The 20,894-nt window shown below is 53.6% G+C and overlaps 1 protein-coding gene across 1 annotated transcript in view; it reads left to right on the top strand.

The window, feature by feature from the left end:
- The window catches only part of dcst1 (DC-STAMP domain containing 1), a 200,305-nt gene that overhangs the window by 158,455 nt on the left and 20,956 nt on the right, over window positions 1-20,894 (top strand). Inside the window, exons 3-7 of the mRNA XM_068022544.1 lie at window positions 11,078-11,203; window positions 13,161-13,235; window positions 18,071-18,199; window positions 19,483-19,622; window positions 20,415-20,589. Coding sequence (XP_067878645.1) covers window positions 13,175-13,235; window positions 18,071-18,199; window positions 19,483-19,622; window positions 20,415-20,589 — 505 coding nt within the window. The 5' untranslated portion in view covers window positions 11,078-11,203; window positions 13,161-13,174. The remainder of the gene's footprint in view (window positions 1-11,077; window positions 11,204-13,160; window positions 13,236-18,070; window positions 18,200-19,482; window positions 19,623-20,414; window positions 20,590-20,894) is intronic.

Here is a 20,894-nt window from a genome sequence, read left to right as displayed (position 1 = left end):
GCCTCCCACCGAATCTCCTCTCATCCCCACGGCGGAACTCCGGGATTTCCTCGCGGCTTGCAGGGGTTGCCGCAATAAAGTTCAGCTGGCCCTCGACCGTTGGTCGAATCTGGCGCTGATCATCCAGTCCGTCCGTGCCGCCCTTAAGATAGCGGGCAAGCGCGCGGACGTGAAACTGGTTGAGAGGCGCCGTTTTAATGTGTTCCTCAATGGGTTGCTGGGGGAGTGGAGGGCCAGGTGCACTTCCACTCCCTCCTCACAGTGAGCTGTTGGTGACGGGTTTTAAGTACCTTTGACATGAAGATAACCATAGCCAGCCTCAACATCAACGGCAGCAGAGGGGCTCACCGCAGATTTCACAATCTCTCAGTCCTTAGGGAAGGGAGATACGCGGTGAGCTTTCTGCAGGAAACCCACACCGTTCCGGGAGACGAAGCCACCTGGCTCCTGGAGTGGCAGGGTGGGGTCTACATGAGTCACCTCACCCCTATTTCTAGTGGGGTGGCTATCTTGTTGGCCCCGACTTTTCAGCCGGAGATCTTGGGGGTCAAGGAGCTAGTGCCGGGCCGCTTGCTCCACCTCGCCGTTCGCCTGGGTAGCGTGCCGCTCCACTTTGTGAACGTGTACGCGCCCAGGCCCGGCGCTTTGCAAGCGCGCTTCTTTGAAGAAGTGTCCGCTCTCTTGAGCTCCATCGATAGCGGCGAGTGCATCATCCTCGGGGGGATTTTAACTGCACCCTCGAGGTGGGGGATCGCTCCGGTCCCCAGCGCGGCCAAGCGTCGGTGGAGAAGTTGAGGGGACTGATCAGCTCCCTTAACTTGGTGGACGTCTGGCGGAATCTCCATCCCGACTCCAGCGCCTTCACGTGGAGGTCTGGAGGAGGGGGGTCGCGAATCGACCGCCTCTACTTTTCGCAGGCGTACGTCTCCCGCGTTTCGGCGGCCTCCATGCGGCTGGTGCCGTGCTCGGACCACCGCCTGGTGTGGGCGGAGTTCACTCCGCTCCGCACGCGGGCGGGGTCCGCGTACTGGCACTTTAACAACCGGCTGCTGGAGGACGTGCGATTTCGGGACTCGTTCTGTCGATTCTGGGCCGACTGGAGAAGGAAGCAGGGGGGCTTCCCCTCCTTGAGGCTATGGTGGGATGTGGGCAAGACTCACATCCGCGTCTTCTGTCAGGAGTACGCGAAGGGGTCGACCAAAAGGCAGGAAGCCGAGATCGGGCGCCTTGAGAGGGAGGTGCTCGACTTGGAATCCCGCCTCAGTCATGCCGTCGCGGACCCGGCCCTGTGGCAGGCGTACAAAGAGAAGAAGGGCGCGCTGAGGAACCTGCAGCTCATAGGGTCCCGAGGCGCGTACGTGAGGTCGCGGATCCAGATCCTGGAAGATTTGGACCGCGCCTCACCCTTCTTCTACTCGCTGGAAAAATGGCGGGGGGTCCGTAAGCAGCTCGTCGAGCTGCTGGCCGACGACAGATCCTCCATCACGGATCCGGAGGGAATGGGCCTCCTGGTCCGGACGTATTACAGTGCGTTGTTCTCTCCGGATCCGTCCAGCGAGGATGCGCGCAGAGTTTTGTGGGAGGACCTGCTGCAGGTCAGCCCGGAGGGCGCCGAAGGATTGGAGGCTCCGCTCACGTTGGCGGAGCTGACTGGCGCCCTCCACCAGCTCTCGAGGGGCAAATCCCCAGGGCTGGATGGGTTGACCGTGGAGTTCCTCAGGGCGTTCTGGGACGTCCTGGGGGACGATTACGCGCGGGTCCTGGGGGAAAGCCTGGTGACCGGGGAGATGCCCCTCTCGTGGCGCAGGGCGGTCATCGTCCTGCTGCCGAAGAGGGGCGATCTCCGCCTGCTTAAAAACTGGCGTCCGGTCTCCCTCCTCAGCACGGATTATAAGATCTTTGCCCGGGCTATGTCTACCCGCCTGGGCTCCGTGCTGGCCCACATGATCCACCCCGACCAGTCCTACACGGTCCCGGGCCGGTCCATCCAGGACAACATCCACCTGGTCCGGGACCTGATCCATCTTTCCCAGAGGACTGGTCAGTCGGTCGCCTTTCTCTCCCTCGATCAGGAGAAGGCGTTCGACAGGGTGGATCACGATTACCTTTTCGGGACTCTGCGCGCTTTCGGACTCGGGCCGCATTTCGTGGCCCGGGTCCGACTTTTATACGCCGCCGCAGAGTGTCTAGTCAAAGTTAACGGGTCCTTGACGGCGCCCCTTCGATTTGGGAGAGGAGTGCGTCAGGGGTGCCCCATGTCCGGCCAATTGTATACCATCTGCGTGGAGCCCTTCCTGTGCCTGCTTCGCAGGAGGTTGACGGGATTGGCTCTGCGCGAGCCGGCCATGCGGGTCGTCCTCTCGGCTTACGCCGACGACGTGCTCCTCGCAATCACAGATCCCGTTGACTTGCGGAGGATGCGCGACTGCCAGCAGACCTTTTCTGCCGCGTCCTCCGCGAGGATCAATTGGGAGAAATGTTCCGGACTCCTGGTTGGTCAGTGGCGGGTGGACTCCCTGCCGGAGGAGATGACACCTTTTGCGTGGAGCACCACGCACCTCCTCTATCTGGGAGTCCACCTTAGCCCCGCTGAGGAAGCCTGGCCGGCAAACTGGCAGGAGTTGGAGGCGAAAGTCACCGCTCGGCCGGGGCGCTGGACAGGACTGCTCCGAGTGCTTTCCTACAGGGGCCGAGCGTTGGTCATAAACCAACTGGTGGCCTCCATGCTGTGGTACCGGTTGGTAACTTTGGCCCCGCCCCCTGTATTTGCCACCAAGATCCAGAAGAAACTCGTCGATTTCTTCTGGGGCAAGAGGAAACACTGGGTCTCTGCCGCGGTCCTGAGTCTCCCGATCGAGGAGGGCGGTCAGTCGCTGGTGTGCGTCCGCACCCAGGCTGCGACTCTCCGCCTTCGGACCCTGCAGAGATACCTGTACGTCGAGCGTCCTCCCAGATGGTGTGCGCTGGCGACGTATTTTTTCCGCCAGTGTCACTGCCTTCAAGACGACACGCAGCTCCCGGTGGAGTCCGTTAGCCGCGCCTCTCTGAGGGAGTTGCCTGTCTTTTACCGGGATCTTTTCCGAGTCTGGAACATGGTCGCCTCCAGTCAGGGCGCTCCCCCGCCGGCGGAGGAGAGCGCCTCGGCTGTCCGGGCGGCTGACTCCGGGGACGGTCCGGCGGGCGGAGGAGTAGCCGAAACCCCCGGGACGCCCCTCACTGCGGGTGGCGAGGGGGCTCGGGAGTGCGGAGCGATCCCGGCCGAGCTGACCCCCGCTCGGCCGGAACTGCTCATCGGACCCAGGCCCCGAAACCCTCCTCGGGAGCCGGTCCCGCACAACCCGAGCCGCCTCTCGGGAATGCCCTCCGTGCCATTCCAATCGGCGCGGAGGGGATTCCTGTACGGGCTGCTCCTGCACACTTTCCACTTCCTCGCCCTTGTCAGCCGGCCGGACACGCCCTGGCGGTCCGCGTTGCCATCTGGCGGCGAGGGGAAACCCCGATGGAGGTCTCTCTACGCGGGAGTCTTCCCCCTTTACATCGGGGACCTGGGGTGGAGGGTGCTGCACAGAGCAATCCCGTGCAATAGGCTTTTAAGTAGGTTCACGGACTCCCAGGCCAGCTGTACTTTCTGCGGCCTGGACGAGTCCGTGTTCCACATTTATACGGAGTGTGCGAGGTTGCAGCCCCTCTTTGAGTATCTGAAGGGGCTGCTCCTCAAATTCTGGCTGCACTTCAGTCCCACGCTCCTGATCTTTGGGCCCCCGGTGCGGAGGGGCATGGGCCGGGAGGAGGATCTCCTCGTCGGTCTGCTCCTGGGCCTGGCCAAGGTGGCAATTCACAGGTCCAGGTTGCGGGCCGTCGGGGGTTCCGTCCTCCCCGATTGCCTGCCCCTCTTCCGCGGTTACGTTCGGGCCCGGGTGTCCCTGGAGAAGGAGCATGCGGTGTCCGCCGGTACGCTTGAGGCCTTCCGCGACCGGTGGGCACCGCAGGGACTGGAGTGCATCGTCGACGCCGAGAATGGCATTTTAATTTGAGTTTTTTGTTTATTAATCTGGTTTTAATAAAGTTATTTTAAAACTGTAAATATGTACATAAAGGGGGCCTGAGGAATAAAGGCCCCCTCGATGTGGAAATATAAAAGGGGCCTGGGGTTTTAAGGTCACCTTAACAAACAAAAAAAAAAGAAAAAAAAAAAAAACGGGGGTTAGATCCAGAGTAAAGATCCCTCGATGTACTAAAAAAAAAGAGAAAAAAACTTTTTTAAAATGGTGGGGTTAGATACAGAGTAATGTTCTATATCGCTTTATCCCCTTAACCCAACAAAAATCTATCAATCTCAGTTTGGGAATTTCCCCCCAGCCTCGACAGCTTTTTGGGGAGGGAGTTCCAAATTCCCACTCCCCTTTGTGTGAAGAATAGGAGGAACGGGAGCAAGAGTAGGCCATTCGGCCCCTCGGGCCTGCCCCACCATTCAATGAGATCATGACTGGTCTTCCACCTCAACACTCGCGGCACTATCCCCACGTCCCTTAATTCCTTTCGTGTCCAAAAATCTATGGAACTCGGTGTCGCATATACTCAGCAACTGGGCACCTGCAGTTCCCTGGCGTAGAGACCAACCCTCTGGGCGAAGCAATTTCCCATCTCCTTCCGAAATGGCCAGCCCCTTGTTCGCGTGCAGTCCCGGCAGTGGCCACCGCTCCCGCTGGCGCTGCTGAGCCTAAGCACTGCCGGCCTGCCTCAAGGAGGTGGCAGTCCCGCCCGAAGCCAATTAATGGCCTGGGGAGCGGAAAATCCCGGCGCGGCTCCCCAGGCCTTTTCGGCCAGTGGGCGGGACCTCATAGGACAATCCCCTCATCCCGGGAATCAGTCTATTGAACCTTCATTGCACTCCCTCTATGGCAAGTACATCCTTCCTTCGGTAAGAAGACCAAAACTGTACACAGTCCTCTCGGTGTGGTCTCTGTGAACCAAACCCTTTGTAGATAAAGGCCATTGATGGCACATGGAGTCTTGAACTCAACACAGTGGGGATTACAGGGAGAGTGTGTCAGATGGGAACTTTAGGAGGAACAAGATAGGAAAGTTCAGAGAAAGAGAATGCTGAAGGAAGCCATTTGGCCTGTTGCGCCTGTACTAGCTCATTGAGAGAGCTATCCCATTAGTCCCACCTGTCCTGCTCTTTCCCTATATGTTTCCCCTTCGAGTATTTATCCAATTCCCTTTTGAAAGCTACTTTTGAATCTGCTTCCACCGCCCTTTCAGCCCTGTACCCACCTTGTTATATTTTAAACGGTGATTCCCATGTGTATGTTCACCTCACGCCAGTTACTGGTCGTGCTCGATCGATTCAGTAGCCAATGGGAGTTCTAGAATGCCTACATGCATTCCCATTGGCTGAATACCTCTTGGGGCATTGGACCCCGCACTCTGTGATTGGCTGGTTGGGGCTGTGGAATGTGTTGTTACTTGAAGTGGCTGCCTTCCATGGCAACAGGAAAACGGGCCGATTCGAAAAAAAAAAACACAGTTGGAATTTTAATCCCCTGGCTTTTATTTCCCTGTCTATTTTGAGCCCAATAATTCCGCCTGCGGGTTGGCACATGAGTGAGAACATTAAGGGTGGTGCTGGAATGTGTGGACGGCTCCTGGTGTTTCTGAGGCAAGGCTTGAGTATGAGTGGAGCAGTCTGAGGGGCTGAGAGAAGGAGGGTGGGGCTGTTGGTGGAGTCTCCGAACATGAAACAGAGTGGGGGGGGGGGGTCATCTCAGAAATGATGGAGAGTATCGGAGGACGGTAGATCTCAAAGATAGGGAACAGGAGGGTAGTTAGAGAAAATGGAGAAGGAGAAGGGATCTCGGAGGGATTGGAGAAGCAAGGAAGTTAAGCTAAACCTTTAGAAAACACTGGTGTTTTGGGTCCAATTCAGGGCCCCGCACTTTGGGAAGGATGTCGAGGCCTCGGAGAGGGTGCGGAGGGAGATTTACCGGAATGGGAGCAGGGGTGAGGGACTTCAGTTAATGTGGAGAGACTGGGAGAAGCTGGGATTGTTCTCCTTAGAGCAGAGAAGATTAAGGGGGAGATTTAATCGGGGCGTTCAAAATCAGGAAGGGTTTTGATGGAGTAAATACGGAGAAACGGTTTCCAGTGGCAGGAGGGTCGGTAACCAGAGGGACACAGATTGAAGATAATTGGTAAAAGAACCAGAGGGGGGGGGGGGTGGGGAGAGGAGGAGAATTTTTATTTAACGCTGTGAGTTGTTGTGATCTGGAACGCGCTGCCTGAAAGGGAGCAGATTCAATAATAACTTTCAAAAGGGAAATTGGATAAATACTGGAAGGGGAAAAATGTGGAGGGATATGGGGAAAGAGCAGTGGGGTGGAGTGGGACTAATTGGATAGCTCTTTCAAAGAGCCAGCACAGGCATGATGGGCAGAATGGCCTCATCCTGTGCTATAAGAGTCTATGGTTCTGTGAAATCACAGCCCAGGAGTTCTGAATGGATTCTCCATTCTCTTATGTCACAAGGAAATTGTGATGTCAAAATGGTGAGGTTCTGATAATTGGATGTACTGGAATTCAGGGATTCCTTCCGGGGAACAGAGCACAGGGAGATTTAAACAGAGCAGATTGAAAGAATAAGAAGGGAGAGAGGACAGAGAAGTGAGCAAGAGCTAAAAATAAAACGAGTAAGAATTCAGTGAAGATGAGAGAGCGTAGAGAGGAGAGAGCAAAGGGAAGTTACATAAAAAGCAGGGAGAGGTCATAGAGAGCAGAGAGAATATAGAGTAGAGAGAAGAAGAGGGAGAGCAGAGAGACTATGGAGCATAGAGAGAGGAGAGAGAACAGAGAGGAGAGGAGAGGGAGCAGAGAGCTCGTGGAGCACAGAGAGAGGAGAGGGAGTAGAGAGGGGAGGAGAGAGAGCAGAAAGGAAAGGAGAGGGAGCAGAGAGCAGGTGGAGCACAGAGAGAGGAGAGGGAGTAGAGAGGAGAGGGGGAGGAGCGGGGAAGGGGGGAGAGAGAGCTGGGAAGGAAGGAGAGAGGGTAGAGAGGAGAGGAGAGCGAGTGGAGAGAGGAGAGAGAGCCGAGGGAGGGGAATGAATGGCGAGGGGAGGAGAGAGCACAGGAAGAAGTGGGGAGAGAGCAGACAGAAGAAAAAGAAGAATGGCGTGATGGTGGAAACTGGAGAAAGGAAAGAAAATCAAAAGCAACTTGGGAAGCTACCACATTCAAGTGCGTTGGTGTTCACTGGCCCCTCGGTTCAACATGGACAGTCTGTGCAATTATACCCTCTAAAGGGGCAGTGTGTTCATGACGAAACCTTCCGACCTGTCGGGAATAAACTGCTTGAATTTTGCTCTTGACTGCTTGTGAGATACCGGTCGAGCATTGAGACACCTTGGCACAGACCATGGCTGAGTTTGTGTTCTCTGCGTGCAGTACTCTGAGCACTGCCTCATGTAGTTGCACTCATGCCAGTCCAGGGACAGTCCTATCTCTGATCCCAGGCTTATGCACAGACGGGTTGGCAGCAGCAACGCTATAGCTGACTTCAGGCCTGTGCGACCAGAAGCAGCAAAAACAAGCCACTCTTCCTTCTCCTGATCACCAGCCAGGGACACTGCCAGAATGTGGCACTGTTTACAGCCTTTAGATTACTCCTGGGCATCAGGTAGTATTTCTGCTCTTCAAAGTTTTATACAATTTGCGCCCAGACTGCTGGAATTTGTTGCCCATTCTCACTCGTTCTTAGCGGGCGCGGGAACAGAAAATGCTGGAAATAATCAGCAGGTCTGGCATCATCTGCAGAGAGAGAGAGAGGCAGAGTTAATGTTTCACGTCGTTGACTTTCCATCAGAACTGGGACAAATTAGAAACGTAAGTGAGCAAGTGAGAGTAGGGCGGCTGGGCGGAAGAACAAAAAGGAAGGTCCTGTGATGAGGTGGAGGGTGGGAGAGATTGAATAACAAAAGGGGTGGTGGTGCAAAGCCAAAGGGAGTGGTAATGGGACCAGTAAAGAAACAAAAGACGTGTCTAGAGGAGGTGTGAATGGCAGGATCCTAAATAGCTGCCACCCGAAAGTAAAGGAATAAGCAGGCACTCTGCGTTCGCCCTCCCCAATATAGAGAAGTCAGGTGACCTCACATCTACTCTGCTTAAAGACAAGACAGAAATCTTGGTTACCAGGACAACAGAGAACATGGATCAAAGACTTTTTTTTTGAAAAACAGAGACTGCAGGTGTGTAACACCTGAAGAACAAAGGGTTTCACACTCCCAGACTTTCGGATCGTAAATAAGGAGCCAGTGACTCTGAGGATGCAAATGTGCATGGCAGCTGCTAACAGCTGGAAAAAAACTGGAAGGCCTGGGTGGCTCTGCTGAAGCCAGACATCAGGACTCTGCATATTGGAAAAAGGACAATGAGCTAGTGACTTTTGACTCCAGATTAATTTAACAGACTTTCTGAAGGCCGAGAGGCCGTAAGAAAGAAGGGAGACCAGCGGTAGCAGCCTTAAGGGAGAGAAAGAGAGGACGCCTGCTCTCAGGAAAAACTGATACAGCGAAAGCCTGTGAAGAACTAGAACCCGTTTTGAACCTTGCAGAGAGGTAGACCAGGAGGATCACAAGGAATCACCGTATTCACGGACGTCCTGCTCTGAAGTTCCCGGAGAAGTGAACATAGATTTTTGAAAAGGTCTGGAAGATCCAACCCATTGCTACTGGGAGGAGTTTGGAACTTTTAACCACAAAAATTCCACCATCCAAGAGGATTGGGTGACATATAAGTGTAGTGTGAGGTTTTCAAGTATTTTAATAAGTCAAGAAAATACCTTTGTAATTTGGGGTATCAGCTACTTGCAAAGTACTGTTTAGTTACTGGGGATTTATTTTAATTTAGCTGTTGTAATAAAAGTCTTAAAAGGTGAAATCTTGTCGTATCATACTTTAAATTGGATTGGGGGTTCATACCGTGTATTTTAATGTTGATGGTTTGACTGAGCTCGTAACAGCAGCGAAGACACTATACTAAATGTGGAAAACCTTCATTCAGTCCCCAAGCGTGACCCCCGAGCTTTCTAACGCTTGTCATTTTAATTCTCCTCCTTGCTCCCACTCTGACCATTGTGTCCTTGGCCTGCTCAGTGTTCCAGTGAAGCTCAACGCAAGCTCGAGGAACAGCATCTTCCGACTGGCCACTCTACAGCCTGCCGGACTGAACATTGAGTTCAGTAATTTTAGATCCTCACCTCTGCCCCGTTTCGTTTCGTTTTTCTCTGCTGGTTTGTTATCTTTTTCTCTTACGTTGCTCTCACATTCCTAGTCTTTCGGTTAGATCCAGCCATTCACACCTCCTCCAGATACGCCTTTTGTTTTTTCACTGGTCCCATTACCACTCCCTTTGGCTTTGCACTACCTCCCCTTTTGTCATTTATTCTCTCCCGCCCGCCCGTCAGAGCCCTTCCCTGATGTCCTTCTGCTCTCCCTCCCACTTGCTCAAAACCTGTTACATTTCTAACTTTTCTCAGTTATGATGAAAGGTCACAGCCCTGAACGTTAACTGATTCTCCATCCACAGACACTGGCAGACCTGCAGAGTATTGCCAATGCTTTTTGTTTTTATTTCAGGTGTTTGATGGGGGACGGTGTAGAGGGAGCTTTACTCTGTATCTAACCCCATGCTGTACCTGTCCTGGGAGTGTTTGATGGGGACGGTGTAGAGGGAGCTTTACTCTGTATCTAACCCCATGCTGTACCTGTCCTGGGAGTGTTTGATGGGGACAGTGTAGAGGGAGCTTTACTCTGTATCTAACCCCGTGCTGTACCTGTCCTGGGAGTGTTTGATGAGGACAGTGTAGAGGGAGCTTTACTCTGTATCTAACCCCATGCTGTACCTGTCCTGGGAGTGTTTGATGGGGGACAGTGTAGAGGGAGCTTTACTCTGTATCTAACCCCATGCTGTACCTGTCCTGGGAGTGTTTGATGGGGACAGTGTAGAGGGAGCTTTACTCTGTATCTAACCCCCGTGCTGTACCTGTCCTGGGAGTGTTTGATGAGGACAGTGTAGAGGGAGCTTTACTCTGTATCTAACCCCGTGCTGTACCTGTCCTGGGAGTGTTTGATGGGGACGGTGTAGAGGGAGCTTTACTCTGTATCTAACCCCCGTGCTGTACCTGTCCTGGGAGTGTTTGATGGGGACGGTGTAGAGGGAGCTTTACTCTGTATCTAACCCCCCGTTTTTTTTTTTTCTTTTTTCTTTTTTTTTTTCTTTTTTTTTACTCTGTATCTAACCCCCCCGTACTGTACCTGTCCTGGGAGTGTTTCATGTGGAACAGTGTAGAGGGAGCTTTACTCTGTATCTAACCCCCCGTTTTTTTTTTTTGTGTAGAGGGAGCTTTACTCTGTATCTAACCCCCGTGCTGTACCTGTCCTGGGAGTGTTTGATGAGGACAGTGTAGAGGGAGCTTTACTCTGTATCTAACCCCCGTGCTGTACCTGTCCTGGGAGTGTTTGATGGGGGACAGTGTAGAGGGAGCTTTACTCTGTATCTAACCCCCGTGCTGTACCTGTCCTGGGGAGTGTTTGATGGGGACAGTGTAGAGGGAGCTTTACTCTGTATCTAACCCCCGTGCTGTACCTGTCCTGGGGAGTGTTTGATGGGGGACAGTGTAGAGGGAGATTTACTCTGTATCTAACCCCCGTGCTGTACCTGTCCTGGGAGTGTTTGATGGGGGACAGTGTAGAGGGAGCTTTACTCTGTATCTAACCCCCGTGCTGTACCTGTCCTGGGGAGTGTTTGATGGGGACAGTGTAGAGGGAGCTTTACTCTGTATCTAACCCCCGTGCTGTACCTGTCCTGGGAGTGTTTGATGGGGGACAGTGTAGAGGGAGCTTTACTCTGTATCTAACCCCCGTGCTGTACCTGTCCTGGGGAGTGTTTGATGGGGGACAGTGTAGAGGGAGCTTTACTCTGTATCTAACCCCCGTGCTGTACCTGTCCTGGGGAGTGTTTGATGGGGACAGTGAAGAGGGAGCTTTACTTGACACTTGAATAACTTATCATTGTTTTCTCTCCAGCTCTCAAACGCTTCTTTAACCGCTGCTGCCCTTCGATCTTTGTACGTTTCCTCTGGAGCGAACCGTTGGAATTCCGGATATCCAAGTTCTTCTTGGGTTTTGGGATCGGAGCGATACTTGGGATTGGTGGGTGGTTTCCAAGCAATCGCTAATCGAATCCGTGTGTTAATCTGAAAATATCAATTCACTTTCCTGAGTCAACTCATGGGATCAATTTTGAGCTTCCTCTCCCGGTGTTAATGAGATGTCAATGGAACTTTGACCTTTATCTTAAGGGGAATGGAACTCAAAGCAGTAACTGTGTTCCGTTCCGGACCTCACACCTCGGGAAGGATATATTGGCCTTGGAGGGGGTGCAGTGCAGATTCATCCGAATGACCCCGGGGATAAAGGGGTTAAATTACGAGGAGAGGTCACACAGACTGGGCTTGTATTCCCTCGAGTGTAGAAGATTAAGGGGGTGATCTAATCGAGGGGGTTTAAGATGATTAAAGGATTCGATCGGGTCGATAGAGAGAAACTATTTCCTCTGGTGGGGGGGAGGGGGAGTCCAGAACAAGGGGGCAGAACCTTAACATTGGAGCCAGGCATTTCAGGGGGTGATGTCAGGAAGCACTTCTTCACACAAAGGGGAGTGGGAATCTGGAACTCTCTCTCCCAAAAAGCTGTCGAGGCTGGGGGGAAATTTCCAAACTGAGATGGATAGATATTTGTTTTTGTTAAGGGGATTAAGGATTACGGGACCAAGGTGGATTGTGCACAGTTCTGGTCTCCATACAAAAAAATGGATCTGGAGGCACAGGAGAAAGTGCAATAAAGATTCACAAGGATGTTACCAGAACTGAGAGCTTGTAACTATCAGGAAAGACTGAACAGGCCGGGGGCTCTTTTCTCCAGAGTAGAGAAGGCTGAGGGGTGACCTGATCGAGGGCTTTAAAATGATGAAAGGGTTTCGATAGGGTAGACGTAGAGAAGATGTTTCCACTTGTGGGGGGGGGGGCCAGAACTAGGGGGGGCCATCAATATAAGACAGTCACTAATAAATCCAATGGGGAATTCAGGAGAAACTCCTTTCCCCGGAGAGTGGTGAGAATGTGGAACTCGCTACCACAGGGAGTGGTTGAGGGGGAATAGCAGAGATACATTGAAGGGGAAGCTGGATAAATACATGAGGGAGAAAGGAATTGAATTATATGGGGATAGGGTGAGATGAAGAGAGGGTGGGAGGAGGCTCGTGCGGAGCAGAAACACCAGCACGAGCAGTTGGGCCGAATGGCCTGATTCTGTGCTGGAAGCACTCAGTAATTCTATGTAATTCTGTGTAAGTGTATCCTGATGTCTTGTTCAGTGCTGAAACTGACCCGAAAGTGACAGCAGCAATTAGAAAAAGTGTCTCCAAAATCCAGGACAACTTAAATCACACAAAGAGGTTAAATTCTTAGGAATTCAAAAAGCGGGAGGTTTTGATAAGGTACACGGGGGAGAAACTATTTTCATTTTGGTTGCCAACTAAGTTTAAGATCATGATCAGAGCCTTGGGCACGCCCATTATCCAAGCTGACACTCCCAGTGCCGGTACTGAGGGAGTGCCGCACTGCTGGAGGTGCCGTCTTTCCAGATGAGATGTTAAACCGTGACCCCCGTCTGCCCCTCTCAGGTGGTTGTAAAAGATCCCATGGCCGCTATTGGAAGACGAGCGGGAGGTGGTGGGGGCGGGCGGGGAGGGGGGGAGTTCCCCACGGTGTGCTGTGGCCAGTATATATTCTTAACCAACATCACTTGAGCCCATTATCTGCTAACTTAAGTGTCGCTGTTTGTGGGATCTTGCTGTGCACACGTTGGCTGCCGACGTTACAGCAGTGACTACACTTCAAAAGTGCTTCATTGGCTGTAAAGCACTTTAAGGCGTCGTGAGGTGGTGAAAGGCGCTATGGAAATGCAAGATGGCGACTCCGACATCACAGTGCTCCATCAGCACTGTCAGTCTCAGTCTGTGATCATGGGGCTGTGGAGTGGGGGCTTAAAACCACAATCTTCTGACTCAGTGCTACCCAGTGAAAGCTACCTTTCAAATGTTTTTCAGCGTTTTACTTCATTATGGTGGATCGATTGGACCTTTATGAGGACCACAAGTTGTATATTCTCTACGGACTATCCAGTGAGTAGCTTAGAATAATCTCTGACCTGGAGATCATGTGCTGTACCTGTCCTGGGAGTGTTTGATGGGGGACAGTGTAGAGGGAGCTTTACTCTGCATCTAACCCCCGTGCTGTACCTGTCCTGGGAGTGTTTGATGGGGACACTGTAGAGGGAGCTTTACTCTGTATCTAACCCCCGTGCTGTACCTGTCTTGGGAATGTTTGATGGGGACAGTGTAGAGGGAGCTTTACTCTGTATCTAACCCCCGTGCTGTACCTGTCCTGGGAGTGTTTGATGGGGACACTGTAGAGGGAGCTTTACTCTGTATCTAACCCCGTTTTATTTTTAGTGTAGAGGGAGCTTTACTCTGTATCTAACCCCGTTTTTTTTTAGTGTAGAGGGAGCTTTACTCTGTATCTAACCCCGTTTTTTTTCTTTTATTTTTAGTGCAGAGGGAGCTTTACTCTGCATCTAACCCCGTTTTTTTTCTTTTTTTTAGTGTAGAGGGAGCTTTACTCTGTATCTAACCCCGTTTTATTTTTAGTGTAGAGGGAGCTTTATTCTGTATCTAACCCCGTTTTAATTTTAGTGTAGAGGGAGCTTTACTCTGTATCTAACCCCGTTTTATTTTTAGTGTAGAGGGAGCTTTACTCTGTATCTAACCCCGTTTTTTTTCTTTTTTTTTAGTGTAGAGGGAGCTTTACTCTGTATCTAACCCCGTTTTATTTTTAGTGTAGAGGGAGCTTTACTCTGTATCTAACCCCGTTTTATTTTTAGTGTAGAGGGAGCTTTACTCTGTATCTAACCCCGTTTTTTTTCTTTTTTTTTTAGTGTAGAGGGAACTTTACTCTGTATCTAGCCCCGTTTTTTTTTAGTGTAGAGGGAGCTTTACTCTGTATCTAACCCCATTTTTTTTTTCTTTTCTTTCCCCCGTTTTTATTGCATCCTGCACGAGCCGCGATGGGGAGTGACTGCAGGCTGTTGGACTCTGGGAGGAACATAGGACAGGACGAGGCCATTCAGCCCCTCAAACCTGTTGCGCCATTCAATGAGATCATGAATGATCTATGAACTAACTTTGGGACGGTGTAGAGGGAGCTTTACTCTGTATCTAACCCCCGTGCTGTACCTGTCCTGGGAGTGTTTGATGGGGACAGTGTAGAGGGAGCTTTACTCTGTATCTAACCCCGTGCTGTACCTGTCCTGGGAGTGTTTGATGGGGGACAGTGTAGAGGGAGCTTTACTCTGTATCTAACCCCTGGTTTTTTTTTTTCTTTTTTATCCCGTGCTGTACCTGCCCTTGGAATGTTTGATGGGACAGTGTAGAGGCAACTTTACTCTGTGTTGAACCTGTGCTGTACCTGTCCTGGGAGTGTTTGATGGGGGACAGTGTAGAGGGAGCTTTACTTTGTATCTAACCCCGTTTTTTTTTCTATGTCGAGGGGGCCTCTTTTCCTCAGGCCCCCTTTATATACACACTTATATTTTTAAAATAACTTTATTAAAAACAGAAATAAACAAAAACTCAAATTAAAATGCCATTTTCGGCGTCGACAATGCACTCCAGTCCCTGCGGTGCCCACCGGTCGCGGAATGCCTCAAGCGTACCGGCGGACACCGCATGCTCCTTCTCCAGGGACACCCGGGCCCGAACGTAATCGCGGAAGAGGGGCAGGCAAACGGGGAGGACGGAACCCCCGACGGCCCGCAACCTGGACCTGTGAATTGCCACCTTGGCCAGGCCCAGGAGCAGACCGACGAGGAGATCCTCCTCCTGGCCCAAGCCCCTCCGCACCGGGTGCCCAAAGATCAGGAGCGTGGGACTGAAGTGCAGCCAGAATTTGAGGAGCAGCCCCTTCAGATACTCAAAGAGGGGCTGCAACCTCGCACACTCCGTACAAACATGGAACACGGACTCGTCCAGGCCGCAGAAAGTACAGGCGGCCTGGGAGTCCGTGAACCTACTTAAAAGTCTATTGCACGGGACTGCCCTGTGCAGCACCCTCCACCCCAGGTCCCCGATGTAAACGGGGAAGACTCCCGCGTAGAGAGACCTCCATCGGGGTTTCCCCTCGCCGCCAGATGGCAACGCGGACCGCCAGGGCGTGTCCGGCCGGCTGACAAGGGCGAGGAAGTGGAGAGTGTGCAGGAGCAGCCCGTACAGGAAACCCCTCCGCGCCGATTGGAATGGCACGGAGGGCATTTCCGAGAGGCGGCTCGGGTTGTGCGGGACCGGCTCCCGAGGAGGGTTTCGGGGCCTGGGTCCGATGAGCAGTTCCGGCCGAGCGGGGGTCAGCTCCGCCGGGATCGCTCCGCACTCCCGAGCCCCCTCGCCACCCGCAGTGAGGGGCGTCCCGGGGGTTTCGGCTACTCCTCCGCCCGCCGGACCGTCCCCGGAGTCGGCCGCCCGGACAGCCGAGGCGCTCTCCTCCGCCGGCGGGGGAGCGCCCTGACTGGAGGCGACCATGTTCCAGACTCGGAATAGATCCCGGTAAAAGACAGGCAACTCCCTCAGAGAGGCGCGGCTAACGGACTCCACCGGGAGCTGCGTGTCGTCTTGAAGGCAGTGACACTGGCGGAAAAAATACGTCGCCAGCGCACACCATCTGGGAGGACGCTCGACGTACAGGTATCTCTGCAGGGTCCGAAGGCAGAGAGTCGCAGCCTGGGTGCGGACGCACACCAGCGACTGACCGCCCTCCTCGATCGGGAGACTCAGGACCGCGGCAGAGACCCAGTGTTTCCTCTTGCCCCAGAAGAAATCGACGAGTTTCTTCTGGATCTTGGTGGCAAATACAGGGGGCGGGGCCAAAGTGACCAACCGGTACCACAACATGGAGGCCACCAGTTGGTTTATGACCAACGCTCGGCCCCTGTAGGAAAGCACTCGGAGCAGTCCTGTCCAGCACCCCAGCCGAGCGGTGACTTTCGCCTCCAACTCCTGCCAGTTTGCCGGCCAGGCTTCCTCAGCGGGGCTAAGGTGGACTCCCAGATAGAGGAGGTGCGTGGTGCTCCACGCAAAAGGTGTCATCTCCTCCGGCAGGGAGTCCACCCGCCGCTGACCCACCAGGAGTCCGGAACATTTCTCCCAATTGATCCTGGCAGAGGACGCGGCAGAAAAGGTCTGCTGGCAGTCGCGCATCCTCCGCAAGTCAACGGGATCTGTGATTGCGAGGAGCATGTCGTCGGCGTAAGCCTAGAGGACGACCCGCATGGCCGGCTCGCGCAGAGCCAATCCCGTCAACCTCCTGCGAAGCAGGCACAGGAAGGGCTCCACGCAGATGGTATACAATTGGCCGGACATGGGGCATCCCTGACACACTCCTCTCCCAAAGCGAAGGGGCGCCGTCAAGGACCCGTTAACTTTGACTTGACACTCTGCGGCGGCGTATAAAAGTCGGACCCGGGCCACGAAATGCGGCCCGAGTCCGAAAGCGCGCAGAGTCCCGAAAAGATAATCGTGATCCACCCTGTCGAACGCCTTCTCCTGATCGAGGGAGAGAAAGGCGACCGACTGACCAGTCCTCTGGGAAAGTTGGATCAGGTCCCGGACCAGGTGGATGTTGTCCTGGATGGACCGGCCCGGGACCGTGTAGGACTGGTCGGGGTGGATCATGTGGGCCAGCACGGAGCCCAGGCGGGTAGACATAGCCCGGGCAAAGATCTTATAATCCGTGCTGAGGAGGGAGACCGGACGCCAGTTTTTAAGCAGGCGGAGATCGCCCCTCTTCGGCAGCAGGACGATGACCGCCCTGCGCCACGAGAGGGGCATCTCCCCGGTCTGTATCTAACCGCATGCTGTACCTGTCCTGGGAGTGTTTGATGGGACAGTGTGGAGGGAGATTTACTCTGTACCTGCCCTGGACAATGGTCTAAAATCCCAGCTTGTGATATTATGGGTTGTTGTTCCTTGTTTTTATTTTGTCGTGTTCTGAGAACTGTCCTCAGCACTTGTGTGCCATAAGGATGGCTGGCGGACACTGCTCCATCTCCTGCCAGCGCAGCTGTGGACAAGATCAGAGACGTCCCTTCCCGTGTCGTGAAGGCCACTTAACGCGATCAAGTTTAACGCCATTGGATCGCTCTGTGCTATTGCCACACACTTGCACGATCACTGAATTAACTTTCCACAGTGGCACCAGTGACGTGATAGAAGCCTTGTTTGCTTGTCATTCATCCTCGGCACATGGATTTTGCTGGCAAGGCCGGCATTGATTGCCCAATTGATAGGGTAGATAGAGAGAAACTTTCTCCCCGCTGGTGGGGGAAGTCTAGGCAAGGTGGGAGGTGGGGGAATGGGGTGGGGGAAAGGCAGAACCTTGAACTCAGAGCCAGGCTGTTGAAGAGCAAGGTGCAGAAGCACTTCTTTGTGCAAAGGGCGATAGAACTGTGGAACTCTCTCCCACAAAACGCAATAGACACTGGCTCAATGACTCATTTTCAACCGGAGATTGGGAGATTTGTGCCAGATTAGGGAATTAAGGGATGGGGAGTAAAGGCGGGTTTTCGGAGTTCGGATACAGTCTAGCCAGGTTCTCATCGAAAGGCAGAACAGGCGTAAGGGGCTCCTCCTGTTCCCTGTTCCAATCGACTTACCTGTCGGTGGGCGCATCCTCTTAAATTTCAGCCAGACGAGTCATAGAGCCCCTTGGCGCATGGTAGAAAGACGCCTTGTAGGATGGCGCCAGTTCTCGAAACGACCGGACTGCGCGTGACCCCTGACAATAATCAGTTCGGCGCCCTTCACTCGGAGCTTCTCGTCCTTTCTTTGGCGAGGAAAGAGCGGGAGACGGCGGCTCGTGTGAATTCATCAATGTTTTTTCTCCCCCCCCCCCCCCACCACCCCCGCCGCAGGCGTCATCGGCTTGGGTTGGAGCATTTCAGTCTATTACCGATGTGCAATTATGCTGATGATACCGATCCTGATGGGTGGGGAAGGCCGTGCCGTCCTCATGATGTTACTGCTGGCCGTTGTCATGGATGGTAAGTGTTTACGGCGCGGGAAAAGGAAGTGACCTTCGCCCCTAGCCTCCCCCTCTCCCCTTCCCTGACTCCTTACCCTTTTGTCACCAGGGACGTTGAGCCTCCCTGGGGCACGGCTTTCCCAGAGCTACTGGCGGCTCGCCCACAACGTCCCCTTGTCCGCGTTGGCTATTGCATCGTGTCTGGGGGTCACCGTGCGGCCGGACCTTAAAATTAGGCCGTGCAGGGGGTGATGTCAGGAAGCACTTCTTCACACAAAGGGGAGTGGAAATCTCGAACTCCCTCCCCCAAAAAGCTGTTGACGTTGGGGGGGGTCAATTGGAAATTTCCAAACTGAGATTGATCGATTTTTGTCGGGTTAAGGGGATTAAGGATTACGGATCCAAGGCGAGGAGATGGGATTAAGGTACAGATCAGCCGTCATCTCATTGAGTGGCGGAACAGGCTCGAGGGGCTGAATGGCCTGCTCCTGTTCCCATGTTGCCCTCTCTGTCCTGCCTCCTCATACAAACGTACAAAATTGATGGGGAGGGGGAAGGATCAGCCTGCCCACCCTTCACGACGTCTGGAGCATCGTCACTCGGCAATTCCGAGCTCCCGGGTAAGCACGTAAACTCCTGGCAGTGGCTAAATAAAGGCAGTAAGGAGGCTGTGGGTGAATTGTCGGGTGAGCGCATGGATGGGTCGCGACGCCTCCCATGGTCGACACACTCGCCGCGTTTGCTGTCGGCACTCAGCGACTGACGCGGAAGGTGTCACCTCGGAGTCAGAAGGTCGTGGGTCCGAGCCCCCGTAGAGAGACTTGTGCCCATAATCCGGGCCGACGCTCCCAGTGCCAGTACTGAGAGAGTGCCACGCTGTCGGAGGTGCCGTCTTTGTGAGTAAACCGAGGCTCCCATCTGCCCCCTTCAGGTGGATGTAAAAGATGCGATCGGAAGAGCGGGCGGGGGGGGCGGGGGGGGAGCGGGTTGGTGGGCGGATGGGAGTTCACCTCGGTGTCCTGGGGCCCAATATTTATCCCTCAACCAACAAGATTACCTGGTCACAACCACATTGGTGCGTGTGGGATCTTGCTGTGCGCATTTCCTACCTTGCGACAGTGACCGCACTCCAGGAATGCCCCAATTGGCCGTGAAGCGCTTCGGGACGTCCTGAGTTGGTGAAAGGTGCTACAGAAATGCAAGGCCGCGGGCGCGGCCATTGTTGGTGAACGGACGTGTCAGAAAAGGTTCTTTGAAATTCTCTTGCTCCGCGGCAGATCACTGATTTACTGTTTCGCCCAGGGCCGGTTTTGAACATTCAGAAAAACATTGAAGTTGTTGGGGAGTCTGTGGGCTGCACTGTGGAACTGCAGATCAATCACACCAAGAAACTTTGGAAACTCATGATAGAGCCCCTGAGGAAAATCATTGAGAATATGAAGGTGAGATTGCCAAGTTGGACAAGCAGTGCTGTCTCCCTTTCCCGCACTCTCTCCTCTGTTTTCTCTCCCCCCACTCTGCTCTCTTCATTCACACCCTCTCACTGCTTTCTGTCTCACTCTCGTCATTCCCGGTTTTCTTCCTGTCTTCCCCTTCCTTGCTCAATCCCTCCTCCCCTCTCTCCTTTTCTTCTTCTGCCCCTCCTTGCTCTCTTTCCTTGTTCACATTCCTCTTTCCCTCTCTCCTTCCCCCTCCCTCTCCCCTCCTCTCCTTCGTCTTTTTTTCTCTGCCTCCCTCCTTTAACTCTTAACCCCTCTCCTCTCTGCCTGTTCCTCGCCCTCACTCCCTGTCCCTCATTCCCTCCCGGCCCCGCCACCCTTTTTCCCCCCCCTGCTCCTCCCAACCTCCCCTGCTTTAACCAACTCATTCTCTCCCTCTTCTGCCACTCGCACTCCCTCGCTCCACCCTCTCATCCTTTACTTTCTTCTCTGACTCTCCGTCTCTCCTCTCGAATACTCCCTCTTCTTGAACGGGCCTACACTGTCTGGAGCTCTGAAGAATGAGAGGCGATTGTTACAGCACAGAAGGAGGCCATTTGGCCCATCGGGTCTGTGCTGGCCCTCGGAAGGAGCAATTCACCGAGTGCCACTCCCCCTGCTTTCTGCCTGTAGCCCTGCGACGTATAAGGTTTATAGCGGGCGTGCCTACACTTGATTGGCTGCAAAACACCTCGGAACATCCCGTGGCCGTGAAAGACGCTATAGAAATGCAAGCTCTCCCTTTACTCCCCGCAGGATAATGGTAAGGAATTTGGGAAAGAAACCGGGAACGTTAAGAATTCCTTCCGGAGCGTGAACGAGCAGATTATATCGAAGCAGGGCTACAACACCGCCGAGGAGCCGGTCAACAGGAAGAGGAACCTCACCACGCAGAAGATGTTTGAGATGAAGACCAAGATGCGTTGCGAATGTGAGCGTGCATCCTCTGCTCCTCTCCCCCATCTCCCTCCCCTCATCTCCTCCCACCACCCCCGCCTCAGCCTCAGTCCAGGCTAAGAGGAGGAAGAAGTGGCGCGCGTCCAAAATGAGGTCGAGTTTCCATTGGATAAGTCAGGGATAGCCATTCCCGCCGATGCCTGAGCTGGTATCAACTGAATCACGGAATCGTAGAATGGAGGCCATTCGGCCCGTCGTGTCCGGGCTGGCTCTCTGTGCGTCGTTGAAACGCCCCATTGTGCAACAGTCTGTTGAGGAAGCTCCATTTCCTGGGAGCTG

This window comes from Heterodontus francisci, chromosome 46 (genome assembly GCF_036365525.1).
Source record: "Heterodontus francisci isolate sHetFra1 chromosome 46, sHetFra1.hap1, whole genome shotgun sequence".
In the NCBI taxonomy this organism is placed as follows: Eukaryota; Metazoa; Chordata; class Chondrichthyes; order Heterodontiformes; family Heterodontidae; genus Heterodontus; species Heterodontus francisci.
Note: the sequence above shows the minus strand (reverse complement) of the source record. Positions and strands in the feature narration are given on the sequence as shown.